The 27,379-nt window shown below is 46.8% G+C and overlaps 3 protein-coding genes across 8 annotated transcripts in view; 1 reads left to right on the top strand and 2 right to left on the bottom strand.

Annotated features, from left to right (window-relative positions):
* The window catches only part of septin8a (septin 8a), a 39,261-nt gene extending 30,932 nt beyond the window's left edge, over nt 1–8,329 (bottom strand). For 2 of the 3 annotated variants that reach the window (XM_069146014.1, XM_069146015.1), the window contains exon 1: nt 8,158–8,329. In XM_069146014.1, the coding sequence (XP_069002115.1) occupies nt 8,158–8,187 (30 nt within the window). In that variant the 5' untranslated portion in view covers nt 8,188–8,329. Of the gene's footprint in view, nt 1–7,695; nt 8,073–8,157 lie in introns of those variants that run through there. The other variant, XM_069146016.1, reaches the window with a different exon arrangement.
* A 1,984-nt stretch (nt 8,330–10,313) lies between these two features.
* LOC138196200 (ankyrin repeat domain-containing protein SOWAHA) lies at nt 10,314–11,922 on the top strand. The gene is given in 2 exon segments (XM_069146018.1): nt 10,314–11,365; nt 11,367–11,922. Coding segments are annotated over 2 exon segments (1,407 nt in total). The 5' UTR covers nt 10,314–10,423; the 3' UTR covers nt 11,832–11,922.
* Nucleotides 11,923–16,146: 4,224 nt separating this feature from the next.
* shroom1 (shroom family member 1) overlaps nt 16,147–27,379 on the bottom strand; it is a 31,411-nt gene continuing 20,178 nt past the window's right edge. For all 4 annotated transcript variants that reach the window (XM_069146022.1, XM_069146019.1, XM_069146021.1 and 1 more), the window contains 8 exons: nt 23,452–26,340; nt 23,170–23,356; nt 22,808–22,860; nt 21,865–22,527; nt 21,080–21,673; nt 20,338–20,446; nt 19,390–19,662; nt 16,147–17,579 (listed from right to left, as the gene is read on the bottom strand). In XM_069146022.1, the coding sequence (XP_069002123.1) occupies nt 17,325–17,579; nt 19,390–19,662; nt 20,338–20,446; nt 21,080–21,673; nt 21,865–22,527; nt 22,808–22,860; nt 23,170–23,356; nt 23,452–26,132 (4,815 nt within the window). In that variant the 5' untranslated portion in view covers nt 26,133–26,340 and the 3' untranslated portion in view covers nt 16,147–17,324. The remainder of the gene's footprint in view (nt 17,580–19,389; nt 19,663–20,337; nt 20,447–21,079; nt 21,674–21,864; nt 22,528–22,807; nt 22,861–23,169; nt 23,357–23,451; nt 26,341–27,379) is intronic.

Raw genomic sequence — 27,379 nt, forward strand, 5'->3', positions numbered from 1 at the left:
GTGTGTGTGTGTGTGTGTGTGTGCGTGCGTGTGTGTGTGTCTCTGCAAGGGGAACGAAGAGAAACCGGGCTTTACGTGTCAGACGCAGCGCAGCTGGAGTAATCTGACCCGAGCTGAACTGCAGCGGAGTGCGAGCCTATTACACTACAATAACAAGTGGTCAGCTGGAAAAGAATCCATACGAGCTTAAATATCATTTCAATTCATAAAATGTGATGTTGTTTGTAAAACATCGAGCAAAACATGGCAAGCCATGGAGCAGAATACTCCGTCATAAACTTAAAATTCCCTTAATTAAGTGGTATGGTTTCTTTATGGGACAACAAACAGATTTGGGAGAAGCTCCACTACACTCATGCATTAAGTGAGCGTGTGAAAGGCAGACTACAGTCATCGAGACGCTAAATGAAGTGATGAAGCTCCCAGTTCAAAGGGTTCGGAGCCGTGTGTTCCAGTTTTTGGTGATTTCTGGCTCTTGTTCCCGAGCCTTAATTCACTTGGTGTAGCTGTGTTTGGACAAAAGCATCTGCCAGATGAATGTAATGTTTATCAGTAGCGAGCTTACAGGGATGAGGAAAGAGGAAGAGGGTGTGTTCGGTATTCACTGTAAACGCAGAGCTTGTTAAACGACATTAATGCTTCCCTGCGGTATTCAGCGAGCTGAAAGAAGCTCGCAGAGATATTTAGATAGGTTTCTGGAGGAGGAGGGTGTGGACTCTGGTATCGTGCCTGGAAGGAAACCGGTGCAATGACTCTCTGGATTCCTGAGTAAGATTTAAAATGAGAGAAGTTGACAATTTATAGAAGCATTTATTTATCCAGGAAAGGATACAAAAAAAAAAAAAAAAAAAAAAAGCCTGCTTGCGCAGCCAAAGTCAATGTGATTGTAATTATAAACTGTCTTCATGTGGAAATTGATCCAAACTCACCAAACCACATTGGTGAAAGTCTCCAATTCAGAAAAATAACAAGGACTCTGACTCACGAGATAATTCTGGGTTGACCTCCTACGCTGAGCCAGATCAAGCTGTCAGGAGCACGTAATCATCAATTGTGTACGAGTGGCTGCCACACAAGAAGCAAATGGGTCTGTGACTGAGAGCTGGCGAATGAGCACGCAGACCTGACCAAGCGGCGTTATCTTTTAGGATCAGACGGAGCGGAGCTGCAGACGTGGACACCAGCTCCCCAAGCTATGACTTGACTGGCTGAATACCGGACTGTCTGGTGGAAGACGCCCTCAGATCCTTTAGTGCGGTAAAAGCAGCACTGAAGCAATGCAAAAAAAAAAAATACTCCTTAACAAGTAGAGATCCTGCATTTCGGCCGAGCTCAAGTAAAAGAAGTGCAATCCGTTAATATATACTTAATCACTGCATTACAATGATCAAAAACTGAAGTCGATTTTAGAACTGAACCGTTTTATGAGGAAAATCAGTCTTAAAGGGACTCATGGAGTTTAATGACTTGATAACAAGCAGCTCTGGTGTGATCAACAATGCAACATGCTATCTGTAAAAAAAAATAAATAAATAAAAAAAAAAAAAAGTGTGCAGAAATGTGTCAATCTCAGCGTTATCCAAAGGCAACTGGACTTGGTTGAATTTCGCAAAAAATGTTTCCACCTCTCATCCGAAAGGCTTCTTCAAGCCTCTGACCACGAGCTGGATGAATAAGAATCTCCAGAGACCGTCGTGACGCATTCTGTGATGAACACCCGGTGACTGCTGCGGTGAGCATGAAAGGACGTCCGGGGTAGAAGTATTTTTTTTTTTTTTTTTGCCTTTGAAATACAGGAGTGTCGGGGTACAAAGTGGCCTGAAAATGAAACTCTGACTAGAACAATGTGAAGCACCTAGTAACTCTGCTTTTGAAAAGTTATAAATATATATATATAATATATAATATAATATAATATAATATATAATATATAGTATGGAAGTATGGAAGAGCTACAGCAAATTGCTATTGTCATGTGAAACCCAACATCTCATATATTTGGTAATTTGCTTGTTTTTACTTCGCTTGAACGATAAGAGTTCACTACAGATCGTTTCGCATCAAATGAAACTCAAAAACCAACTGGATCTCATCGACGGTGCACGACAAAACTAAAAAAATACTCTTCTCTTTATTAATTCCTATCACATTTACATTTAATGACAAGAGCGTGACAGCACCCCTCAGCAAATACAGGAGTGTACAGCAACAACAGAGGAGAGCCGTCAGGAAAACGCGGAGGCATCGGTCTGACCGTCCACTCGAGCTACTTCAGAGAGGAGAAGAGCAGCAGCGTAAAAATATGGCAGGAATGAAAAGCTTCTGGTAGACTGTCCCAGGGTGAGGAGACAACACAGTTCCCAGGCCGCCGTATCGGCGGGCCGACAGGAAACGGCTGCACAGAGGGGACCCCAGGTGGCTCCGGGTGAAATGAGGCTGCACGTTTGTGGGCCGACTGATAAGAACCGCAATAGAACTCCTTTGACGCAGAAGACGTTCTGGAGTGTGCATTAATACATTCATGATGACTGAATTGCATTTAGGGGTCCCGGTATTGCACACTGCTAGCTCGCATTGCCCTGGTTTTTACTGGGACACCTGAATGGACCAGAGCCATTGTTAATAAAAAAAAAAAAAAAAAAAAAGGAAACATCCGCGCAAACTTTGTCACATCATAAAAAAATGTTCCTCAAAAAAAAAAGGACTTGATCAATTAACCGGGGCTCACAATCGAATTTGATCTGAACTCATTTCAGTCCAGTCGTCCAAATGCATCTCAAACGGAAGCGTTTCAAAAAAAAAAAAAAACTGCAATAAAACCCGGATCTCCTGGAGGCAGCCGAGCGAGCTCAAAAGCTGTGACATCATCTTTCCAAAAGGTTCAATAAATCTGTCGTACAGGATCCGACCCGACACAAGACCGAGGCCAAAACTGAGATCTGTTTCGCGCAGCCATCAATCCCCAGAAACATGTCGGTGACAGGGACCTGATAGGACCTGAACCCCCCCCACCCCCTCCCCCCTCCCCCATCTCGCCTTCTGGCCTCCGTCCCACCTGTTCTCAGCTTGTGTCTGCTTCACTGAGCCTCCACCTGACAAGACAGCAGCAACCTCACAGACAGAGACACACACTGCTGCAGCCAGTGTGTGTGTGTGTGTGTGTGTGTGTGTGTGTGTGTGTGTGTGTGTGTGTGTGTGTGTGTGTGTGTGTGTGTGTGTGTGTGTGTGTGTGTGTGAATTTTATACTTCTGTGTTATTTAGATCCATTATTTAAAAAGGACACGTACTGCAAATACTGCGCGTATACAAAGACAGGTTTCTAAAGAAGTAATGAATGAAACGGCAGTAAGCTGGCATTATTTATTTGGTGACATGATTTGACAAAGCGAGGCTAGACGGTTATTCAATTAACTGATAAGTCGATTGAGAGAAAAACAATAACCAACTACTATAAATTGTTTATTTAGATGTCACATTTTGTCCTGACACAATGTGATGGAATTTTGTTTCTCCTATTTTCGGACCTTTTCTGGCAAAGCGGCAGATATTTCTTTTTGAAAACAAAAATCGACACGTTAATGTATAATGAAATACATTTATTGCAGCGCTACTTAAAGAGATTTTTTTTTTTTTTTTTTTACTCTTTTGATACACGGCTTTGACTTGACTCTACTAACTCTAAACTAGATTTGGATTTTAATGAGTTGACAATTGCCTGATACAGAAAGCAATGTTGCTTTCATGCAAATAAAAAAAAAATCATATTTTACAGAGCCGAATGTTTAGTTTCAGACACTGAATTTCAATCTTTTGTTTGGTCCGGACTTTACTTCTTTTTTTTTTTTTTTTTTTTTCTCACTTTTGAACTCGACACTTCACTTAACACTTACAAAACGGACTTTGGTTTGTATCTTCGTCTGACACCCGTATAAGATGTTTACACTCTTAGAAGGTCAACAAGGTAAACTAACACGGTCAAATCTCTCAAATTAAATCTCTGGCATGTAAAATATGAGAATATACTACATGAATACATCGCATGCTTTTGGCCCCTCTGAGCTGCTGCGCTTGCGGCTACTTGTCCCGGGAGGGACGTTGCGATGGCAAAAAAAAATGTCGACGGTTGACATTTGGATGACGTGAGGGGCGATCGGGAATCCACGATGAGCGCCGAGGTAAAAACAACAACAACAAAAAAAAAAAACTCGCTTTCTTTTTGTTTATCGTCTCGGCAAATATACTTGATCAGCCTCGTCACTCATCTGCGCCCAACGTGAAGGGGGTGAAAAAAAAAATAATAATAAAATGAGCGAGACGGACGGGGAGAGGAGACAGGAAGCATTTTATGAGACCGATAATAAAACAATAAAAAAAAAAAGCACGCTCGTCTTTTTATGGGTCCTTTCAAAAAGACGAGTTTCCTTACTACCGCAGAACTGAGGACGAACGAGAGGACGCGTCAAATTCACGCACGTTCGACGTTCGACGTGTAACAGCTTCCGTTGTTCTGTCGGTTATCTCATAGGCCGCCGGTTTGAAAAGTCGTTGCGGCGCAGCGGGATAAAACCGGCCCGCCTCCGGTTGTCTCTCACGTGCGCGCTGAACGGCATGCGTCGCTCTCGCGCGCGTCGCCGGACGCCGCTGGCGAAGACGGCATCGAGAATGCCAACTTGATTTAATCACAGACTGCGCACTTGGAAATGTGGATCCCGCTGGAGAGCACTTCAAGTAATAAAAAATCTCACTCTGACGTAATCGACGGCGCTCTGGAGACAAACTCGACTCTTGCCGCGCGCGACTCTGGGAACCGAGCGCAACTTGTTATTTTGGGCTGTTTTTTTTGTTTTGGACGCAGCGAATCCTGTTTTGGTTGCGTTCTGCTCACGCCGATTAGTCACGACAAATAACAGCAGAGACTATTATTGCGTAATTTACACCTAAATGCGAGTTTGACTGGAGAGAGAGGGTTTTTTTTTTTTTTTAATCCTCCCGTTGATGTTTACCGACGTCAGACGAGCTGAATTGTGGCGATGCAAGCGGGGTTTTGAAAGCGCACGCTGTCAGATAAGTTGGCCGCGCCTATTGTTTTACTTTCCGTCGTGTTGTCCTGATGCCGGAGCCGCCCGAGTCGAGTCAGTTCTGGGTGACTGGCTTTGAATACCGACTTCATTTGAGCGTATGAAAACACATCCCGAACATGTTAACGTCAGAACAAGAATCCAAACTTCCACGTGGTCACGATTGAAATTGGAAGGAAAAAAAAAACAAACTGTTGACTACATGCAGTTTTTTTTTTATTTTTTATTATTATTATTCTATATACTGATAAAAGACAACACGGTCCTGCATGTGAAGCACATAAAACATTCAAATTGAGTTGCAGACGGCTTAAAACGAGGCGCTGAGTGCACGTGACCGCCTTCATCCCGTTTCACCAACAGTATCCGGAAGAGCTTCTTTTTTTTGTTGTTGTTTTTTTGTTTCACCTCAGCGGGTCAAAATTTGGAGAAACTCGGACCTATTCTACAGACGGGAATATCGACTCGTCGCCGCAGCTCGGCCGTCACCATTCATCCGTGTTACTGGGTTTGACGAGCTGGCCTCGAGGCGCTTCTGGCCCGTACGTTCTATATATATATATATATATATATATATATAAATAATATACAATCTACAATCTGGCTCCGACAACACGAGGAAGACATGTTCCCGCTTGCCGGTGTTTGAGACGAACAAAATGGTCCCCCCGCATCCAGAGAATAAACCGGCGGCCGCAGCAGCGCGTCAAGTTAAACAGGCAAAGCGACTCGGCCCCGCCGCTCCTCGTTCTTCCTCTCTCGGCTTTGAGCGCTTCGCGAAGCTAATTTCAGCGAAGCCGTCGGCCCGTCGGCCGCAATTGGTCGCTTCGCTTCGGGTCCGGCCCGCGAGCGTAACTAACCCGAAGCTCCGGTCCGCATTGAACGGGACCGATGCGGGCCCGGCGGTCCGACCGGGTACGCGCTCTCGGTTCGCAAAAGTCAGGACGGGGAAGTCGAGGCAGTCGGGCGGCCGCGTGGCCGCTGACCTCGGGGGCCCGTTTCGCTGCATTCCCAGCATTTTTCCCGTCGATCGATCCTACGGGCGTTGCATTCCCAACCGCCGCATTTTAGAAATCGCGAGTCCACATTATCTTCCGCAACCCGCGCCTCTCGTTGGGAGACCTTCTTAATTTAAGAAACGCCCAGTGTGCAACATCCGCTGCCGACCCTTGTTGTTGTTGTTGTTGTTGTTGTTGTTTTTTTCGGACCCTTTCCTTTCTCCGCAGACGGAAGTAGTTGCACCGATAAGTAGTAGGAGTGGCCCGGAGTGTGTTCCTAATCTCTTCATCCCCGCAAATCAGCGCTGCTTACTGTCCCGATTCGAAGATCTCCCCGAGCATTTGACAAAAAGTTAATCGCCTTCTTCAAATCCCCTCCTGTGCGTTCGCCACGTCGCCGTACCGTCGTTTTCCTCACCCGCTACTCTGCCCCGTCCGCGCAGAGCGACAGCGCCGAAACTCACCCGGCCTTCGACCGAGAAAGAAGAGCCACGCCGGAGGCGCCTACGGGTACCGCAGGACGCGTCGCGTGCAAGCTTCTGACTCCCCCCCCCCCCCCCCCTCCAACCCAAATCCTTCGGTTCCCTTTGCCAAATCTCTCCCCTTGCAGCACCAACCACACAACACCGTTTGCAGGAGAGAAGGCGGCTAAACATCAGAGAATCCCAATCTGTGGCGTTAGCGGCGTTTGTAAACACAAACAACAAACACGCTTCGCTGACAACAACGTGCTTCGAGGCTAGCACGAACGCTTAACCGCTTAAAAAACATTTCTGTTGGCATCGTAGGTCAATTTGAGACAAGTCGCCATCGGTCGCCGTTTGCTCTTGGCAGCTCCAGTTTCTAGACGGTGCCCACCGGCCATTTCCTTTCGCATGATTAAAGCCGCAGCGTCAGCCTCTCTCCGACGCACGTCTTTCAGTTCGCACTCCGGCTTGAACAAATACGGCCGAATATCCTCGCGCGTAACATCCTCTCTACGCTTGGGATGACGTTTTTTTTTTTTTTTTTTTTTTTTGCTGTCAGAAACCTGGCTAGTTGCAGCACAAGCAAAAAAGAAACGTTTTTGTTTTTTTTTAGCTGCACATAGAGGGCCCCCCCCCCCTTTTTTTTTTGGCTGTCCAGACAGCTTCAGAGAGCCTTTAGTTCTTCTGGCCGCCAACCTGGTCAACGTACACGTCCAACGACAGCGCTGGCGATGGAAAAAAAAAATCGAAAAGATTTTGCAGCTGCTTCACCAGAGACTTTATTGAGGAATCCATTGGCCCAATTTACCACACCAACCGTCAACGCTGATCTGACGTCCACAAAAAAACAACAACAACAACAACAACAACAACAAAACTAGTGGCGAATTCTCCCTTTTAATTTCGCATCCACAAACACAGTGAAGTTAGTGCTCTTTAGTAAGTCATCCAAAAAAATATTACAGGTTTAACACAACCGTGTTGCGCAATAGTCAATTTGTGTGGAAATGACGTCCTACTTTAAATAAAGCTGGCATTTGTTATCAGCGAGGAAGATTCGTTTGAAGACCCCCCCCCCCCCCCAAAAAAAAAAAAAAAAAAAAAATAATAATAAATAAATCCCGTCAGGTGTTGTGTCGGTGATACCGAGACCTTTTCCTTCGTGCGTTGTTATTTACAGCCACTACGACCACCGTCAATGGTGCCGTACGCTGCGCCCATCACGTCCAGCGACACGCGTGCACGGGAAGAAACCCAAATTTACGGAGACGTTACGAGCCACGACATTAAAAAAAAAAAAAAACATACATCATTAATTAATCCTAACTGAGACAAAAAAAAAAAAAAACACCAGTCACCATCACAGAAATCACTTCCACCATCTCGACTGAGCCCAGGCTTCAAAAGCGGGGGAGGCTCAGCTACATATACACACACACACACGCGCGCGCGTACGCACGCACGCACACGCGCAGCAGCAGCAGCAGCAGCAGCCAAAATACACACTTTTTTTTTTTTTTTTTTTTTTTACTAATCACCGCCAAGTATGTCCGCGGCTGCACTTTGCGCGATGTTTCCAAGACAAGAACAAGGAGCGTCGTGGCAGTAGCTTACCGAAAACACGTCAACGTCCGTGGCAGCCATGGTGCGGAATGTATTTTGTGCGTGTGTGTGCGTGTGTGCGTGTTTGGTGCGCCGAGCAGAGGCGAAAGGGAGCAGCCGCCCTCGTCTCTCCGTCCTGGCCTGCTAAAACTAACTGAGCCCGAGCTGACACCGACGGGAAGAGAGAAGGTGGGGGGGGGCGCAGGGCGGAGAGGCGCTGCTCACACCGGGAGAGGAGGCGACCGGCGAAGCGACAAGAGGACTCCCCCGCTATACTTCGCCCGCGCGTCGCTCAGGCGCGTCGAAAATCCGTGTCATTTCCTCGTTCCGGCTTTTGCTGGGAGGCTTTACGAAGTGCAAACCAGCTCCATTTGTTTCGCTAAAATGTATAAGTGCTACTTAAGCAAACTGATTTTTATTATTATTATTATTTTTTTTTTTAAACACGGCGGCAATCGCAATTTACACCCGTCTCGTTAAAGTCTCGATCTGCGCGTGCGTACTCAGGGGGCTTTCAAAAAATTTTAACAAATACGATTTTTTTTTTTATTATTATTATTATTTATTTATTTTAATTAGCTTCTCGTTTCCTTCATTTTCAAGAGCGACCGCCAAACACAAACGTCGATATATCGGAACACGGAGCATTTTAAAAGTCGCCTTAAAGGCCTTCCAAGACTGCGTAACAACGAACTTGTCTGCGGGGGATAGCTATCTTGACTTCAGCTGACATCTTTGTTCGGGACGTTCCAATATGGCTACCTCATAAACTCCCATTCAGACCAGGAATGTCGTGAGAGTTGCACACATTTGCAAGCCGGGACAGGAGCGAGCAGCACCGCACAGCGACAGAGCTGATAATAAAAAAAAAAAACCCGAATCATCAATTCAACGGAGCCTAAATAAGTGCATTGAGATATTAAATGATTGATTAGTGTAGCCCAGGCAATCAGAGAGCGAGTCATCATGTGGTATTACTATTGCCAAAATCCAGGTCATCTGATTTGTGCAGTTTGGCTTTCACACTTCACATTAAACCTATAAAAGCCGTTTTTTTTTATTATTGTTTTTGATAGGGCCCATACAAGACTGGATTTTACATAATCCTCCAGGACGTTTTAGACACGTTTTAATATAAATACTGATATACATATAGGCTATATGAAACTGGCAATATTTAGCCCATAAGGGCGACAAATAGCCTAAATGGCTTGTTATTATGATCTTATGGGTAGGTACTATTACTTTTGCAAAACACTTCACCTGAGCTTATAAGGCTAAACATTCTTTGTAGCTATTACAATATATCTTTCAGTTTAAAGTTTTAACTAGACTAAGAAAACGCCTCACATTTACCCACTGCTTAAGAATTGATTTTAAAAGTTTATTTTCCTAGTTTATAAGGAAATTAAGCTTCACGCTACCCCGCCCCTCCCCGTATCACAGATCTTTATTTCATGTTATGCTCCAGTCAGATCACAGAGGTCCTCCTCTTGCTTTTCTTTTGTATGATCCCAGTGTGTCTCAAAAGTTCCAGTGAAGGTGCCTTATTCTCTTTTTTTTATTACCCCGATTACTGTGGCTCTCACTGCCTCTTGAAATTATAATGGAAAAGTCTGGGAAACACCTTTAATCTGTCTTTTAATTTGAAGTAATGTTTATTGCCTGTGTTTTTAAGTTGTATTCATTATTATTATTATTATTATTATTCTTTTGTATCCCTGGCGTCTAGTGTTCACTAGCCTATATTTCGTCGAATTTTATTTATTGATTTGTAATACGTTATTGTTTTATTGATGCAATTTTAGTCTTGTATTTAGCCTATTTATTTTATTGCTTTTATTTGTGTGTGTTGTTTTAATGTAAAGCATTTTGGGCTGCATGTTTGTATGAAAGGTGCTATATATATATTTTAAAAAAAAATCTGTTCAGGAAGAGTTTTGGGAGGGTTTTTTTTATTTTATTTTTTTAGAGCAATAAAGAAAAAAAAAATACATCAATCATAAGTGATTTCGCCAACTCCTTCAACTGAAAAGTATTTTTGAACTCTAGTCACTTTGTTTGTCGGACAACCATCTGCATATATTATTCAAATTGCGTCCACGTCCGCACTTTCCCCGGAAAGAGACTCCTTCAGGTAGGGAGGAGGGACGTGAGCGTCCAGGTGAGGGATACCGCAGCGTCACCAGAACAAAGGGGAAGAGAGACGGAAAGCTCGGCCGGTCGGGTTCTTGGAAGTTTTTATTTTTTTTTTTTAATTTTGCAGTCAGCGGTTTTAATGATGGATTTGACTCAGCAATCCGTCCTGTCGTATCTGATAGCGGACGGGGGCAAAGTGAAGAAATCCGACTTGGTGGGCGAGTTCAAAGGCTCAGTGGACTGCGTCGATCCCGCGCAGAAAGAACGGAACCGGGAGCTTTTCAGGACTTTTGTCAACAACGTCGCCTTCGTCAAAGAGATCGACGGCGTCCGGTACGTTGTCCTGAAGAAAACGTATCGCCATTTGCTAGAAGGTGTCCAAACTGAGGAGGGGCGAGTGGAAAAGAGGGGAAATAAAGAGATCCCGCTGACCGGTGAGCGGCAGCGCCCACCTGCGCGAAGTGAAGAGGCTGAAAACTCCGAGGATTCAGTGGGGGGGGGATCAGCCGTCCCTGTTGAAGAAGAGGGACGGGAATGCTCTCCGTTCCAGCGGGCGCTGCTGGGGAGCGACTACGGAGATATTAAAGTTAAAAGGATGCTGAACTTTGAGATTCTCAAGCAGGACACGAATGGGGACAACCGCTCCGGAAGGGGTGCGGCGTTCTCAACGGAGGCGCCCCCCGTCCAGAGCAAGCCCTTCGCCCTGCCTCTGAGAATGCCGCCGGGCGCCGTCGCGGTCAAGAGCCGCAAGCTGAAGGTGGATCCGGACGAACCCCCCGAAAGTCCCAAACTGGACTCCTTCAGGAGCAAAAGAAGGCAGCCTTCGGCGGAGACGGGCGGCGGCGGCGGCGGCTCCCCCCAGCCGAGGAGGTCGGTGAAGACCACCAAAGCGTCAGAGGAGCCCGGAGAGACAAACATTCCCGCCGCAGTCCCCCTGGAGCAGGCGGAGCACCAATGGCTGGTAAAGTGTGCCGCGGGCCACTGGAGCCAGGTTTACGGCCTGCTGCTCGGAGACAGCCAGCTGGCCGAGAAGAGGGACTTCATGTCGGGGTTCACTGCTCTGCACTGGGCAGCCAAGTGCGGGCAACAGCGAAATGCTTGTGAAGATAGTCGACCGGTCCAGGGAAGGCGGGGTCGACGTCGACGTAAATGCGAAAACGCACGGCGGGTACACTCCCCTGCACATCGCCGCCCTGCACGACCAGGAGTACATCATGGCCATGCTGGTCAGGGAGTTCGGGGCCAACGTGAGCATCAGGGACAACTGCGGGAAGAAGGCGTACCACTATCTGCACAAAGCCGTCTCTCAGACTTTGAGAGAGATTCTGGGGGAACCCAAAGTCCGACGGGCCCAGGACAAGGCCCCGCCCGAGAAAGAGGAGCCGGACGTGTTCCCGGATCTCCCCAGGGGCCTGCATTCGATAAGCCGCCTCTTCCAGCCAAACGTGACGGGCCACAAGAAGAAGCACAAGCAGAGGCCGGGATTGTTCTCTCTGAGCGACGAGGCCGGCGAGGAGCGCGGCGACAGATCGGACGCTTTCATGTGAAGGCCGGACTCTTCGCCGACTTATGCTTCATGTGGGAAAAACACTCCGGGCGACGTTCAAATGATTCTTCCTTTATGTTTTATTTATCATTTCTGACATTTATATTAAGGATATCCTCCCCCCCCCCCAAAACGGACTCGTTAACCGTTACAATCAGGTAGTTTTGTGAAGGGCGCGACTCGGCTCATTTTTGGCAACATCTGGAAAAAAAAAAAAACCAGACGCGTCCCTCAAACAGGACTTGAAAAGTCGTTACGTCGCCGACTCTGACTCAGCAGACTTGGGAAGTTTAAGAGACGCCGCCCGCATCTCGGGCAACACCCGGCCGCGAGTCGCGGCGACTCACTCTCGACGTCTCTCGAAGGCACCGCCGCCTCAGCTCGCCTCCTCGCCGTCGTCTCTTTGGCGCCCGGCCGGGGCGTCGCGGCTCGACAGACGCAACGTGTTTATTTTTACAGCGAGTTTTCATCGTGTTGTTGATCGTGTCTGCTGCTGTCAATTCACTTTTTTTTTTCTCTCAGCATTCTAGCTCAGGCAACAAAAGCATATGTAACTTACATTTAACCCAGTAAAAAACAAACAAAAAAACAAAGTTGTAAACATTACGTTTATTTCATTTCTAATCGAGGTTCCCGTTCCCTGTAAATCCCCTTTTTCCTTACGCCGCTTCTTTTCACGATGTTTGCGTGAACCCGTGATGGATAACAATAAAACCCAAAAATCCTTATTTTCAAAAGGCCGTTCCTTACGCCGCTTCGGATTTACCGACAGTCACTACCGACAAGGACGTTCGTTTCAGATGAACGCATTATGTTACTGATTTACAGCGATCAAGACTTGACTTGTTCTCGTCCATGTTTTCAATTTCTGAGTAACAGATGATGAAGAGGGGGCGGGCGGGGGGGGGGGGGGCGATGATAGCAGAACAAGCACAGACCTCTTGCGGGTGAATCAAAACGCGAAACGGCAACAGAAATATTTAATGAATAGAATAATAAATAATTAAAAAAAAAAAAATCGGCGAAACGTTCGTCGTCGTTTCAAGGACGGACCTCTCCCTCGCTTCACCGCGGGAACGGGTTCATTATTAAACGCCGCGAAGCATCGAGGAGAAACAAACGACCGCCGGGATGCCCTCGGAGGAGACGAACGGGAGATTTCACCGACGCGCGACTTGACCCTCGCCGGGGGGAAAAAAAAAAAGGTCAAAGTCGCGTCATTCGTTGAGGCGCGTTCAGGCGCTCCATTAATCATTAAAAGTCGACGTACGTGCCAAAAACCCTCTCTGGAAACGTGGCTCGGATCCATCGGCGGCTTGTCGAGACGGCTGTGATTCAGCCAGATAAGCAGCTGACTGGGAATGTGTGCGTGTGCGTGTGTGTGTGTGTGTGACGTCCCATCTACCCAACCGTCATTCGTCGTGTCCCGTTTTCGTCGCCGTGGTTTCAGATGTGTAAATTCAATTATATGTTACCGAGGTCATAGTTAAGCATGGTGTTTATCTTTCCTTTTTTTTCCCCCCCGGGGTTTTCTCTGCCACTTGCCAACAGGAAACCCACCATTTAGTTTTAGTTGTTTGTTTGTTTTTTTTCTCAGTTTGTTCTGCGCCTTTTAAATCGGCATTTCTTGTTGTTGACAAACAGGACAGCATTCCTCGGCGGTTAGGAACAAAAAGGGAGCGGAGATGCGTGAACGGAAAGTTACACGTGTAGACACGTCATATCTGCCTTGGTTATTTTTTTTTTTTTTTAATTAATTCTTTTATTTAAATTCCTATAAAACTTAAAACATTTTGGTTTGTGTATGCATGAAATAAACAAGTTGGTATTCGTCTCAGATCTTTAGAGGTGTCTGCGGGTGTATTTTTTTTCACCTTTGGACAAATTCATTCCAGCCGCTTCATGTATTTGCGTCGTACTACGGCGCATTTAAAAAAAAAAAAAAACGAGCCAAAAATAGAATCTTTTGCCCGCTGAGTTAACCAGACTGTCGGCTGAGTCACCGGAAAGCTCCGAGTGAACTCCGTGAAACACTCTCGTCCCGCCGCGACTCGTCCTCCGGCGCTGAAGATAGTCCGGGAGGACACGGGTTCGAGCCCCCGCGCGCGAGGTTCGTGGCTTACGGAGGGCGAGGCCTCCCAGTGCGAATCGCTGAGCCTCGGGTGTGCGTGCGGTAACACCGACACCAGACCAAAAAGGTCAACAACGACACAAACACGTAGTTGATGGTATATCGAGACATTCGTTGGACTTCGTCAAAGGGCGTCGCCGTGACGACGCGGCAAAGTTGGATGTCTCGCCGTGACACAGGGAGTTGATGTTTGAGGTCAAGGGACGCTTGAAACCCGGCGAGACGATACATCCGATGTGTGTTTTGCGAGCGGGCGTGGCCAAACGCCTCGCCGGCGCCCCCTGCTGGAGACAGGGAGACGAGACAAAAATAGCAACTTTAAGCGGGGGGGGGGGGGGGGGGGGGGGGTACGCGGCGGCTTCGGGGAGGCGAGGGCCCCGTACATCACTGTTTGCAGTTTTAATTCTTTTTCCATTTTTTTTTTTAAACTGTCTCAAGAGTATTAGTATAGCACATCTATACCAAGTATAGATTTAATCCCCGGTTGTAAAGAGTTTTCCCTTCAGATGATGAAACTTCAATACAGACAATTTAAATGAAAATGCAGAGCGAGGTCGATGATCGCAGCGGCGTATGCTGGAGTTGTGGAGCGGTGAATTATTGAACTCTCAAGAGACGGCGTTATCGATTTGCCTGCAGAGGGCAGAGACGAGCTCCGATCGGACAGAGCAAACCAGGTACCTGCAAAAGAAAACAAACATGACAGGTGCACCATCTGGCACGTTTCAATGAAACAAGGCAAAGCATCCAATCGGCTTCCCCCTGCTTAACCATCACAACAGTAGCTCCAAACATAAACCATTTAGCCTCATGCAGTTCTACATGCAGGTACAGCGTATCACGCCTTATACTTGATGCGACGCCCGTGCGCCAATTTCTTCTTCCAGTGGAGTCTAAATATTTCTTTTTGAATTAAAACAAGTTCACTGTGCGGAAGAAAAAAACAACCAAAAAAAAGGAGAAATGCGGTACAGCAGAAGGAGAGGGCGAGCTTAATTTATTCACAATATTACAAACATCGTGGAATATAAAACTCCAAACAGGCACAAAACAACAACTCTCGACACAACACAGGTGTGAAATATAGCGGAAAGGGTGGATTTAGAAACGTCTCGTGTCATTCGCCGCCAGCTGGGACTCACAGAAATCTCTTTCCTTCTTGGCTTTAACACAAAATCTGTTCGCGTCGACGTCGCGCGTCTCAAACAAAAACCCCCCCTTTGCCGTGACTCCAACAGAACAAGCGCTCGGATTGAAAGAAGAGAAACGACTTGAGGAAGCTGTCAAATGTTTGTTTCAGAGCTAAAATGAGTACTCATCCGCACGCCGCTCTTCAACGGGAGCGTTTTCCTCCCTTTCTCCCAGAGTCTCGTCTTTCTTCCACACTGTCGGGTCTTTTGCGAGAACTTTTTTTTTTAATCAAGTTGTCTTTTTCTTTGAGCGCGCGACCGGCTCCTGACGATACCTCTTGGTGGTCACGGTTCCATAAATATTATACACACAAAGGACAACCCATCCTCTGGATTGTTTTTATTTCTTTTTTTTTTTTTTTTTCCCCAGTACGGCCGACAGGTATCATTTCCTGAGGGGACGATAACATTTTGATCATTTCATGATTTCAGAAGAGCTTTGTTGAGAGCTAACACGGCAAACACCGAGAGGAGTTCTGTCATTCTGTTTCAACAACCAACCTCGACGCGCACACACACACACACACACACGCACACACACACACACACACACACACACACACACGCAGCGCAACAGCTCACATTATTCTTAAGCAGTTCTCCGAAGTCTCGGGTTGAAGATTCAGCAGAAAGAAATTAATACCGCTACGAAAACCAAATGACAAATATTAAATGTAGAAATACAGAGGCTGTTAAAAATGTTGAGATCCTATAAAAAAAAAAACAAAAAAAACAAAACGGGGTTGATTCAAGAGTGTGTTCACAAGATGAGCTTCTCAACTTAAGACCACTGTGTTAATTTAAATAAACCTAAATGTTACATGTGTCTAAAGGGGGGGGGAGAGGGGGTGTTCACTGTGGAGGTAGAGAACAAAGAAGTAGTTTTAGACACCTGAAGTGAAGATTGTGGACTTTCCTCTTATTCAAAAAAAAAAGAAAAAGTATTTCAAGTATCACGTGTCACTTCTGTAACAAAGGGACATTTGGGAGGGGGGGGGGGGGGGGGGGGACGGGGACGGGGATACTCAGTGATATAATTGTTGCTTACTTATAATCTGCTTTCGAGAGATTTAGCACCTCTGTATGAGGAACTGTTCCAGCATGAAATCATCAAGGCTTAACGGAAAAGTATGAAATTAGCTGGAAACGTATTTGTGCACAAGGTCGTCGGGTCCCGTACCTTTTACATTTTTCAACGTTCCTATTTCGAATGAATGACAAAACAACCAAAAAAAGAAAATCAGAAATATTGTTTCAATGGATGGAGTAAGGCTTTTTACTTGAAAGTATTATGAATCCGATTTGAAGAAATGTGCATTCGTGTATCTTTACAAAGTGCATTGTTTTCCATTCACCTTTTTTTTTTCTTTTTTTTTTTGGTTTTTAGTGCCTTAATTTGAAAAACATGAACAAAATAAGAACATCAAAAAAAAAAAGAAAAAGAGATTAAATCCACTACGTCTATTGTACATTTTACTGACATGATACAGTACACCACCCTCTCTCAGGCTACTCTCTTTCGCTGAAGCCTTCTCACTGCCCAAATACAATCTTAAAGCTTATAGTAGGTTTCCACATGTGCAGATGCGGGGCTGCAGGACTACCGTTCTTGATGAAAAGGGGAAGGACAGTTTCTGTATCGCTAACGGGTGGCGGGGGGGGGGGGGGGGGGGGAACGCAAAATTTCAGCGCAGCAGCTCTAATGGAAAATGTTCCACGGCGACAACAATATCAAGGCACACAGAAAAAAAACGCTTTCAATCCAGCTTAAAGTGGAAGAGAACATGTATAATATTGGGGGCAAGTCTTCACGCACACCGCCGATTGTGCAGACTGCGTCGAAGCGTGCTGGGCGGTAAGAGTCGGGGGGCGTTCTCGGCGCTCTTACGGGGTTGACGGCAGGGCGAGGAGCTCCAGTCTGAACGGTCGTCATTGCTCACCTCGTGCACCGCCTCTATTTGTGAGTGTACAGCGGAACGGCATGACGGGTCCTCGCGCAGCTCTGCCAAACTCTTTTTTTTTTTTTATTAAAAGGACAAAAGAAAGTCATGACAGCGTAGCGAGACCTCAATCAGGCAAACTGAGCCAGAGAAGTACGGCACCAAAACAAAAATACCCGGTGTCTTTTTTTTTTTTGAACAAACCATCCGAAGAAAGAAAAGTGTTCCTCCTCTCACAGACTCAAGCTGTTGGAAAGGGCCTCCAGCTGCTCCTCTCCCTGCCTCAGCTTCTCCTCCAGGTCCTTCTGCCGGATGAGCAGCGAGGCCTTGGTCTGCACGAAGCGCCGGTAGTCCTGCAGCTGCTCGGCGGACAGCTGGCGCGACAGGAAGGTGGAGACCAGGTTCTCTCTACGGTCCAGGTTGTCCTTCAGATCTTTGGCGTCCTCCCTCTGTTTGCATAGCAGACGGTGGCGGCTGTCCAGAGATTGCTGCGTGGAAACACGAGAGAAAAAAAGGCACAAAAAAAAAAATAAAAAAAAAAATCTTCATTATACCCGATACAGTTAAAAGGTTTGATATATTGGGTCTGTTGTTGAAATCGTCACCGTATTTTGGTGTTAAAACTCTCGCCTTGCAGCGCATTGGACCCATAAAAGTCGTTATCCTCCAAAAAGCTTCATTTTGTGTCATATTTTTGGATCTCATTAAAAAGGTAATATGTTCGACGTAATGGGAGAGCTGTGAAAGTGGTCGGGTCATGTTTCAAGCTGCCACAGGACAGTCGGTGCAGTGTTTCCTTGTGTCAACAGAGGGCAGGGTAGATACAAATGTCATCGATACCGGGCTGGAGTTTCGGTGAGTCAGTGTAAATACCAGTGTTGCTGATAACGGCAAGAAAACAAAAGGAGCTTCAAACAAGCCCTCAGCAGGCAGCACGCTCAGCCACACTTCTCCAGATGGACAAACTCACAAAGAGCCCTTTCAGCGATAAATCTATAAACGTAATGCGCCCATGCATACATAAACTGATGCTGAAAATACAGGGTGGCTCAATGAAACGGGATATTCAGAGAGGGCTGTAAAGCGCGGCTCACGTCTGTGACACTACTGATGATCTAAATGGTTTAATGACAGAAACTATATTTGAAATAAAGACACACGTGAGTAAACTAACTCAGAGGTGTGACATGATGAAACTCGACTTGATTATTCCTCAGTGAATTAAACCATGTGGAAGCAAACCCTTGAAGTGCAACACTATCAAACTACAACGTATCAAAAATAATCTTCAAATGTCTGATAAATTACTCCGCTCAAACACAGATTGGCAATTAAACACAGATAAACCCAGCAGCATTCTTTAAATTCCACGCAGTGAGAAACCTGGACTCCTTTAAAGTCGCCCTTCGACTTTTCACCAGTGGCATGTTTGCTGTTCTAAAGTAAACAGAGCAGGAGTATAGCCGAGGGCATGGGAGCAGCCGCGCACACCCCTTCGTGCTCATCCTTTCGCCAGAAGCTCCGAATGAGCTGCAGTGAATCACGAGATCCGCGAGGTGACGTGACGGCGCATTCCCCGAGGAGCGCTCGCTGACCGTACGCTTTTTGCTTCGCACGCGTTCGTGTGTACGTGTAAACAGCGTCGGAGGGGGAAAGGCTGCAGCATGATTGGGATCATAACACTGAGCACACATTAGGAGGGCATTAGGAGATTCTTGCCAAATCTGAGTTGACCTTTAACCGTCGATATCAGTCCGACGTCAGTGTTCAGAGCTTCGCTGTGAGAGACGACGAAGAAACTCGGGACAGCGCCGATATATTTTTCCAATTAATTTCTCCTTTTTTTTTCTTCTCTTTTACAGTTTCACAGCTTTAAGTTTTGGCTGTGTTGCTTTCAATTATTTGAGAGATACGGCTTGAATAATTACAATATTTTTGTGCGCTGGCTGCAAAAAAAACAACTAAAGACAGTCTGAACTGATACTGACAGAGAGAGTATGCGAGTTTGGGTAGTTTTTGCAGAAACTTTGGAGAGTTTTAAAACAGCCCCTGCTGGAAAAGTGCATTTTTAAAATCAGATAATGATATAACTTTGACAAAAAATTTTTAAAAAGAAGTAAATTCTTCACAGCAATTCATTCATCAGCCAGGATACGTTTAAAATCTTTGCAAGCTACACAGATACAGGAGTTAGTGAGAAGCAAATATTGTCTGGAGGATAAAAAAAAAAATAAATAAAAAAAAAGCCCTCTTGACAGGAAAATGCTCCTACTGTAGAGCCGAATTTGCGAAGCCCACCTTCTCCTCTGCATCCGTGTGCTGGTCCACGGTGCTCAGGGCGTTCTGCACCCTGGCCAGCCGAGCGGAGAGGCACAGCAGCAGGCTGACCACCCGCTCCAGGTCTCCTATGAACAGGTTGTACCTCTCCAGCTCCACGGGCAGACAGCGCTCGCGAACCAGCGCCAGCAGTGCCTCCCCGCTGGCCGCGTTCTCCTGGACCTCCGTCTGGAGGGCGCCACGCGTCTCTTCCAGCGAACGCAGACGCCCCTCGATGTAGGACACTAACAGGCGCTGGTAATTAAAAGCAGAGACGAGAAACGGGTGAGGCCTTTTTGGACAATGAAGTTACAGAGTGCAGATGGACACGGCGAAATCAGGCATTTTGCATTGCGGGTGGACCGATTCAAAAGTTTGACGCGTGACGTCATAGAATAATGGATAAAGGTAGACTGCAAGAGTAGTGAGAGGGCAGCCAGATAGAAAGGGGAGGTTACTTGCCGAGCCAAACATTACATAAGTGGGAGACGCCGATAAGAGGCCGACAGTACATCATGTGATAAGAGACACGACTATCTCCGCTTGAAACCAGTCCACTTTAGGCCAAATAGCATCCAGATGGTATCAATATGAAATCACCAGAGTTTGTTTTAAAAAGACAAACAGGCCGAGACCACGGTTCAATAGTGCGTTCTGTTTGTTCCGCTGCTCTTTTGGCTTCCTCCTTTATTTTTTACTGCACATGCAACAAAACAGAGGTGATTTTGGACAAGTAGCAATAATTCTGGCATGGAGTAGTTTTATACTTTTGTTGTAACATATTATTATCGATTGTCAGACATGACTTCCAATTCTCTCTCATGAGGAATTAGCAAAGGCTTGCCGAGTTAAAAATGATTCAAATATACTCGGACTACGTGAAAGTTTGAATACAACTCCCCCATTATTTTTGCATAAATAGATAATTACCTTCTTCTCCGTGACGTCAGCTTTGCTCTGCGGGTCTGTACTCTGAGGTATCTGGCTGCCAGAAGTGGAAGGACAGGGAGATGATTCAGATCCTGCAACCGTTTCAGCACTGCAAAAGGAAAAAAGTGTTCACGTCAAGGTACCTTTGTTGAGCCACGTGATTATTTCTCGAGTCCCAATAAAAACGTGTTCTCAAACAGCTCTCGTTTCAGCTGGGTCATGTGCTGTACAGTATCATCACATGGAGTAGACTCTGAACAAGCCCCTGTGTTATTTACAGACAAAACTCTGAAATTCAAGTGCTCATTCTCTGTTTATCTGAGGTGTGCTAACGTCAGCGGAAATCTGAGTGCATGTACGGCAGTAAGCAAATAGCCAGGTGTGTCTGTGCATACGATGCCACTAAAAGTAACACGGCACTAGTGGAGCTCGGTTCTCAGGCCATTAGAAACCAGCGTCAGGTTTCATGGAAACACATTCAACTAGGAATCCTACTTCACTTGGCCTCGTCTGCACTGGAAAGTAGGTCTGGTCACCTGGCATGTTTAAACCAAATTTCAGATGTTTTACACGTATTTTCACTGATTTATTCTTCTCAGGAGGACGCCGTCTCTTCCGACTGAGGCGATAAAATGCAATAGTATGCCACTACGATTTCTAGTTATCATTAGTCAAGACTATTGAGACTAACGAGAGCTGGGTTTGACGTTGAAGCATTTGATCCTTTAACATTAACATTTACCTTTCTTCGGCTCCTTTCTGCTCCTGTTTCTTCTTATAATGCTCCTCCATCAGCAGCGTGTCCTCTGACAGCAGCTGCTCCATCAGCATCAGCGCCGTCTTACGATTGGCCACCGGGTAGAGCACTCTGGCCAATGACTGGTCAGCTTTTACCATTGCTTTGACGAGCTCCTCCCACCGAGGTCTCTCTCCAGGCTTCTCCAGGCTCTCGGTCTCTCCCTCTGGCGTTCCCCTCTCCTCCACCTCCTGGTTTTCTTTCACCTCTTCGTCTTCCATTTCTGGATCGTTCTCCTCTTCCGCCCGCTGACTGACGTCTGCGTCGGAGACGGAGGTGCAGGGAGACACAGAGGTTTCACTTGTCTGCTTTGGAGGGACTGAGCTGGTGGGCTCGTCAAAAACGTTGTCTGTCAGCGGTGAAGTCTGGACTTCCTCTTTGATCTCGTCTTCCGGCGGGAGAATCCACAGCGAGGGATCTGTGGTGACGCCGCAGCTCAGAGACACTTCCTGGTTTGAATCAGGTGGTTGGGCTTCGTTGTTGGGCTCATCCACGGACTGCTCCCTCTCTGATCCAGTCACAGAGGGACAAGTCTTGATTCTGGGGAAAACCAAACAAATTATACTTAAGAATCACACCTGGATGATCGTGGTAAGAGAATGACAAAATACCTGCAAGGGTTTACAGGGTGATACATTCAAATGATGAAGAAAGTGGTGTGTTAAGTTCAATTAGTCCAATTGTTTCACAGCAGAAAACAACTGCTGCATTGATATGGAGTCTGCTCTTACCTGGAGCTGGGCCTGGTTTCACTAGGATGCTTTGTTTGGGTGGGGGTGGACAAGGTGGATTTGAGCTCCCTCTCGCTGATCTCGAGACCTCTGGGGGAGGAGGGCGAGTTAGACGAGGTCTCACTCGGCGGTCTACTGGACCTGAACTCATCTGCGGCGGGGCCGTGAGATCCGGGAGATGCAGACTGAACTCTGGCCCGGGAGGAAGAGGAGGAAGAGGTCGGGGAGGCGGGTCTACTCGAGCTCCTCGTTCCTACTGTTGCGTCCTCGCCTGGTTCAGAGTTCTGCTTCGACAGGGATTTTTTCTGGGTTTGGTTTTGGGCCTGTCCCTGAGGGTTCTTCTGACCAACAATCTCCAGTTCTTTTCCCATTTGCTCAGACACAAAAGGTTTCTTCCTCCCCCCTCTTTCCTGCCCCTGGGCTTCTCTCACATCAGCAAAGTATGAAACGCTCCTCTTGTATCTTCCTGGTTCTCCATGCCCGGCCGAATGTCTCCACAGTTGATCCAGCTGCTCAGAACTTTTACTCATGGCTGACAGTTTTGTTAACTTTGATGCCCCGAGCTCTTCCATAGACTTCCCCCTCTGTGCAACCACACGGACGCGCTGCTGGGCCTCAGCAGAGGGCTTCACCGAGACTTCCTCAACGTCATTCTTCTGGGAACTGAAATTAAAAAGTCACAACTCAAAAACAACACAGTTTTGAGAAATAGGCCAGCTCTTGAAAAATGCTTCACTCTATTATTCTTCCTTCACAGCCCACGTGTAAATCTTTTGAAAGGAATGTTGGTTTGCTGGAGCAGGTGGGTGTTGACTTCCCAGCGCCACAAAGAATCAAGTCGAGATTTATAGTCTGTGCCACAGCGCACACACCACTGACCTAATACTCTCCTGACCTAAAACCAATGAAAATGTCCCAATTTGTCTGCAGCACTGGTACATACCTCCAGGTTTCCATAGCATCAACTGGCAATGGATCCTCCTCAAAGTCATGTGCCTGCAGACCAGAAAGAATAATGAAAAAAAGGCAACATACTAATTACATTCGAATCTGTACAGTTTTCTTCCAGCAAAGTACGTAAAATGAATGTGAAATAAAAACATCTTAGTAGTGTTGAATGTATTTTTTTTTCTAACTTGGGAATTTGACAACAAACAACAATGCAAGTTTGACTGGAAAGTTAGTTTACTATACTCGTGAAGTGACATTCGCCAGACAGTGACTTTAACAGATGAAATAAAGCCTAACTGTGGGATAGGAGCAAAGCTTTTCTACCAGTATTGCTCATAATTTGAATTAATTTACCTGAAATGCGTGTGGTGTGGATATGGATCGGTTCCTGAAGAAACTGAGAGGTTCTGGTTGGTCCAAGAGACTCTCCACTGAAGCAGACTTCCCCTGAGATGGACCCTGGCTCTCCCTCCATCTGGATTGATTCGTCTGGCCTGCATATTGGCCGGAACAAGACTGTGCTGAGAAGAACTGGGCGTACCTGTTTTGTAAAAAAATTAAAACGGAACAGAAATTAAAATGCGTGATTTAATCAACGCTCAAAAAGGTTCGTTGCCCTCTGCTCATCTTTTGTACCTGATAGAGCTGGTGGAGGAATCGAGGATGCGGCCTGCAGAGTGGGGTCTGTGGAGCTTCTTCTTCGTATTTTTACTTTCATGATTCCCTGAGAGAGGTCTGGGACCCCAGTCAAATGGTTTCTCCCCCAGGGAGTGCCTCTGTCTGGGTGGAGGTGGGAACTGAGGCGTCGACTGCTGGGGCTCGGCCACTTTCTGGCCCGTCTTCCGCTCCATATACTCCACCAGGGCCTTATGTTGCAGATGTTTTAGGTTCGTCTTTGAGGCGCTTGAGGCCGACAGAGCTCGATCTCTTGTCTCAAACATCTTCCGCCGTGCTGCAACCAGTCCCTGCTCTCCTTGCTGCATGCGCTCCTCTCCTTCACATTCAACAGCAAACATGTCGTCGCTTTCATTGCCAAAGGAGCGGCAAGCCGAGTGGGTGGGGGCACTGCCGAGCCGGTTGAGTTTTTCTGGTTCGGAGAAGCACATCTTCTTCTGCTCTGGAGTCAGTCTCTTCCTGCCTCCGATGCGGGCCACCTGGGGCTGGGCAACATTTGCTGGCCTCCCATTTTCCTTTTCAGTCTCTTTGTCCGTCTCCTTCTGACTCTCCCTGACGTCTTCTTTTAAGCTCCCCTTCTCCGTCTCCTCGGAGGTCACAGAGGGAGTGAGTGTGTCTGTGGAAGTCTCAGAGTCCTGCGATGAGGAGAAAGAGTGAACCACTGTGGGCCTCGGCTCCGGTTTTGGCCTGACACGGTGCGGCCATGACAGCTGCAAGTCCCTCCTTTTAAACGAAGTCTCCCTCAGGACTTTAGACTGGGCATCCTTCAGCTTCTCTTTGTAGTACTTTTTAAAAGAGTCATCTAGGGTGTTACAGGCAACTGAGATAACGGCCCCCCCATCATTCTTGCTATTGTCACCTTGTGGAGTTCTCTCGTTATCATTTACCACCGCATCTCCTTGGCCTATTTTGTTGAGGACGGCTTCCTTTGCTTTTATACTGAAATCCGGCTCCTTCTTGGGCTGTAACGCTGCCCTGCTGGCCCCAGTGAGGTGGTACAGAAGTGGAGTCGTTTCTTTGTTTATCCTCTCGCTTGCGACGTCCCCCAAGGGCTGCCGTTTCCCTCTCCTTGCCTGCTCTTCTCTCTTGTGGTGGTTGGTCTGTTCGTTGCTGATCAGCGAGGTGACCTCCTTCGTTTGTGTCGTTGGACGCGGCGAGCAGTTTCTGTCCGGCCCACAGTAGAATATGGGGTTGTTAGGAGTGTGGCGGCCGATCTCTCGACTCTGCATCATGTCGATTTCTTCGAATGCGTCGAAGCTTCGAGAGGACTGGGTCAAGATGAAGGATGGTCTGTGGTTCTCCTGATCCTGGCTCCTGGACATCAGGTCCTTCTCATCTGGAATCGTTCCACTGGAAGAGCGAGAACTCTCCTGGAGAGGTCTGAACAAATTGTCCATTGTACTGTGGCATCTCTCCTTTTCTCTGAGCCGGTGCGTCTCCAACACAGTGGAGGTCTCGCTTCCAGCCTCAGACCCACACACAGATACAGAGGACGTCCTCACACCAGACTCGGACACCTTACACACCCCGGTGACAAAGTAAAACTGTCCTTTATGCTGGATGCTGCTGCTGATAAAACTCTGACCGGCATTCCAGGGGCTGGCAGCTCGGGTTGACTCTGAAACAAGACAATCGTGAGCTGAGTGCGCCCTTTTGCGCTGACTTTCAAAGTGACTACTGCTACTGGGTTTGTTGTGGTGGTCTCCGTTACAACCACCACTGCTCGAGGGCTGTTTGGGGGCCGGGTTCTCCGGCTGGCTTGTGCCTCGGGGAGGTGATCGGCTCCGGATGTTTGTTGACTTCTGCTGCTCAGAGGCAGCTTTGTTATCCGTGATGAAAAGGTATTCTGGGTTCAATGATACCGTGATCGGATCATGAGGCTGGAGGTGGGATCGGTAGCTGGGTGGCTGCTGGGCCTGTGGCTGATGCTGTTGCGAGCCCCTCCAAACTGAGTACACAGGGTCAGAATTGAAGCTCGAGTTTCCTATATCTGGGTTAGCCGTCTCAGGTCCTGGGGCATTCAGACTGTGGGGCTGTAGATGGAGTCGATTGTGGGGTCTGGGCTGCTGCTGAGGCTGCTGGGGTTGAAATTCAGTACCATGGTGGTGGACCCTGCTGTTCTCAAGGTTTTTAGTGGCTATGAAACTATCCAGGCGTGCTGGGACCGGAGGAGGACGGACAGGAGGGTAAGCACTCGAGGATGGAGTTCCCGAAGCCCCCTCTTGTTTAGAAAGAGCTTTGTTGTTGGTATGGCAACTGTCATTGCCGTTATGGTTGTGGTTATGGTGGTTTATATTGGTGTTGGTATTGTTGCGATATTGCTGTGAGATTGCTTCAACAGAGCGATAGAGCTGGTCCATGGTCTTCGAGTCAGATTGCAGAACCTGAGTCGGATGGTAAATGGGCTTTACATACTTCAGATCAGCATAGTGGCTGAAGGAGCTGGACTGCAGGTCGTCTGGGGCGGTGGACCCGCCAGAGAAGGAGCTGTAGGCAGAGTCTCCTTTGCCGTGTTGGTGATGGGCAAGTTGGTCGGCAATGCTGCTGTTGGACTTGGCTGGGGAAAGCCGGCTGACAGGCAGGCTCAGAGGATGCAGGTCCACGTTGCTCATTCTCTCAAAGTGGAAGTTGTAGGATTCCATGGAGGACTGGGGCGAATGGCAGGAAGGGCAGGGTTTGCAAGTACGGTGGACGTGTGCGTGCGCTGATGCATGTGTCTTCCTTGGGGGGTGAAACTGGGGAATTTACCACCAACACATTTGCACCAGGTTGTCTGTCACGCTTGGCGCTAATTAGGTCATTTTCCTGGCTCCTTTTAGTTTATTCAAAGCCTCCTGAAATGGTCGGCACCTGGGGGTGAAAACACAAACACGGCAAAGACTGGTTATCAGCCTGAAATCTTAACTTGCATGTCGAGCAAATGGCTGCTCAAGAGTGAAATGGTTTGACAAAATATGAAGAAAAAAAAACAAAAACACCTTTATCTACACTGTATGCATGTCTGGAAAGAAACGGTGACAGTGTTTTGCAAGGGGCTTTCTGCTGAGAGTGCTATAAAACAATAAGTCACCCATGAAAATTCTTTGCTTTGGCATTTCTAGGTCGTCTGAGACATTTTGCTCCATCTGTTGTAAGTCGTAAAGACAAATGATATACTCCTTCGCAACAACAAAAAAAGTAATGTGATATTTATGCCTACACTACTTATGCAGAGTCCCAGGAAATAATTTTAGACCGCATGAAAAGGTAAATGAAGTTACATTTTTTTATTATTATTCACTCTTTGGGATTTCTCCTTGATACATACCCCCACCACAGGGTGATTTCATTGATACATTTATCCTCACTCCTCCTTAATCATATTTTGCAAATAAGGACCAAAGAATTTTACAGATTTGAGGCTGTTTCAAATTGAACAATATAGAGCAAAATAATGACCAACAACAATTGCTATAGGTTAAGGATTTCCAAATATATTCATAATAACGTCTGGTTTACAGTCCTCACCTCCTCTTACACTGTAAATTCGCAGCGAACAACATTCACCAAACCCCTTTCTTTTTTTTAATTTGTTTCACTGTTCACAGTTTACGGCAGCTTAGTTTTGTAGGGCAGTAAAGTTAACCACCTGTTAAAGGAGTCTGTCTGCCGTTTTGCATCAATAAGGCCTCTAATTAAGGGCCTTGAGGTTGGCAGTGCACGTTGCAGCACACACACACACACACACACACACACACACACACACACACATGAAAAAATGCCAAGAATTCCTTATGGGCCTACAGAGGTATTTGAGGATTACTCATGTGATGGATGTATAATGCATTGTTGGACAGCAATGTGGTAAAAACCAGTCTGCCTTTTTTCCCTTTATTATATGTTGGGAGGT

This window comes from Embiotoca jacksoni, unplaced genomic scaffold (genome assembly GCF_022577435.1).
Source record: "Embiotoca jacksoni isolate LCO1_2020_lvr unplaced genomic scaffold, fEmbJac1.0.p SCAF_13, whole genome shotgun sequence".
NCBI lineage: Eukaryota > Metazoa > Chordata > Actinopteri > Embiotocidae > Embiotoca > Embiotoca jacksoni.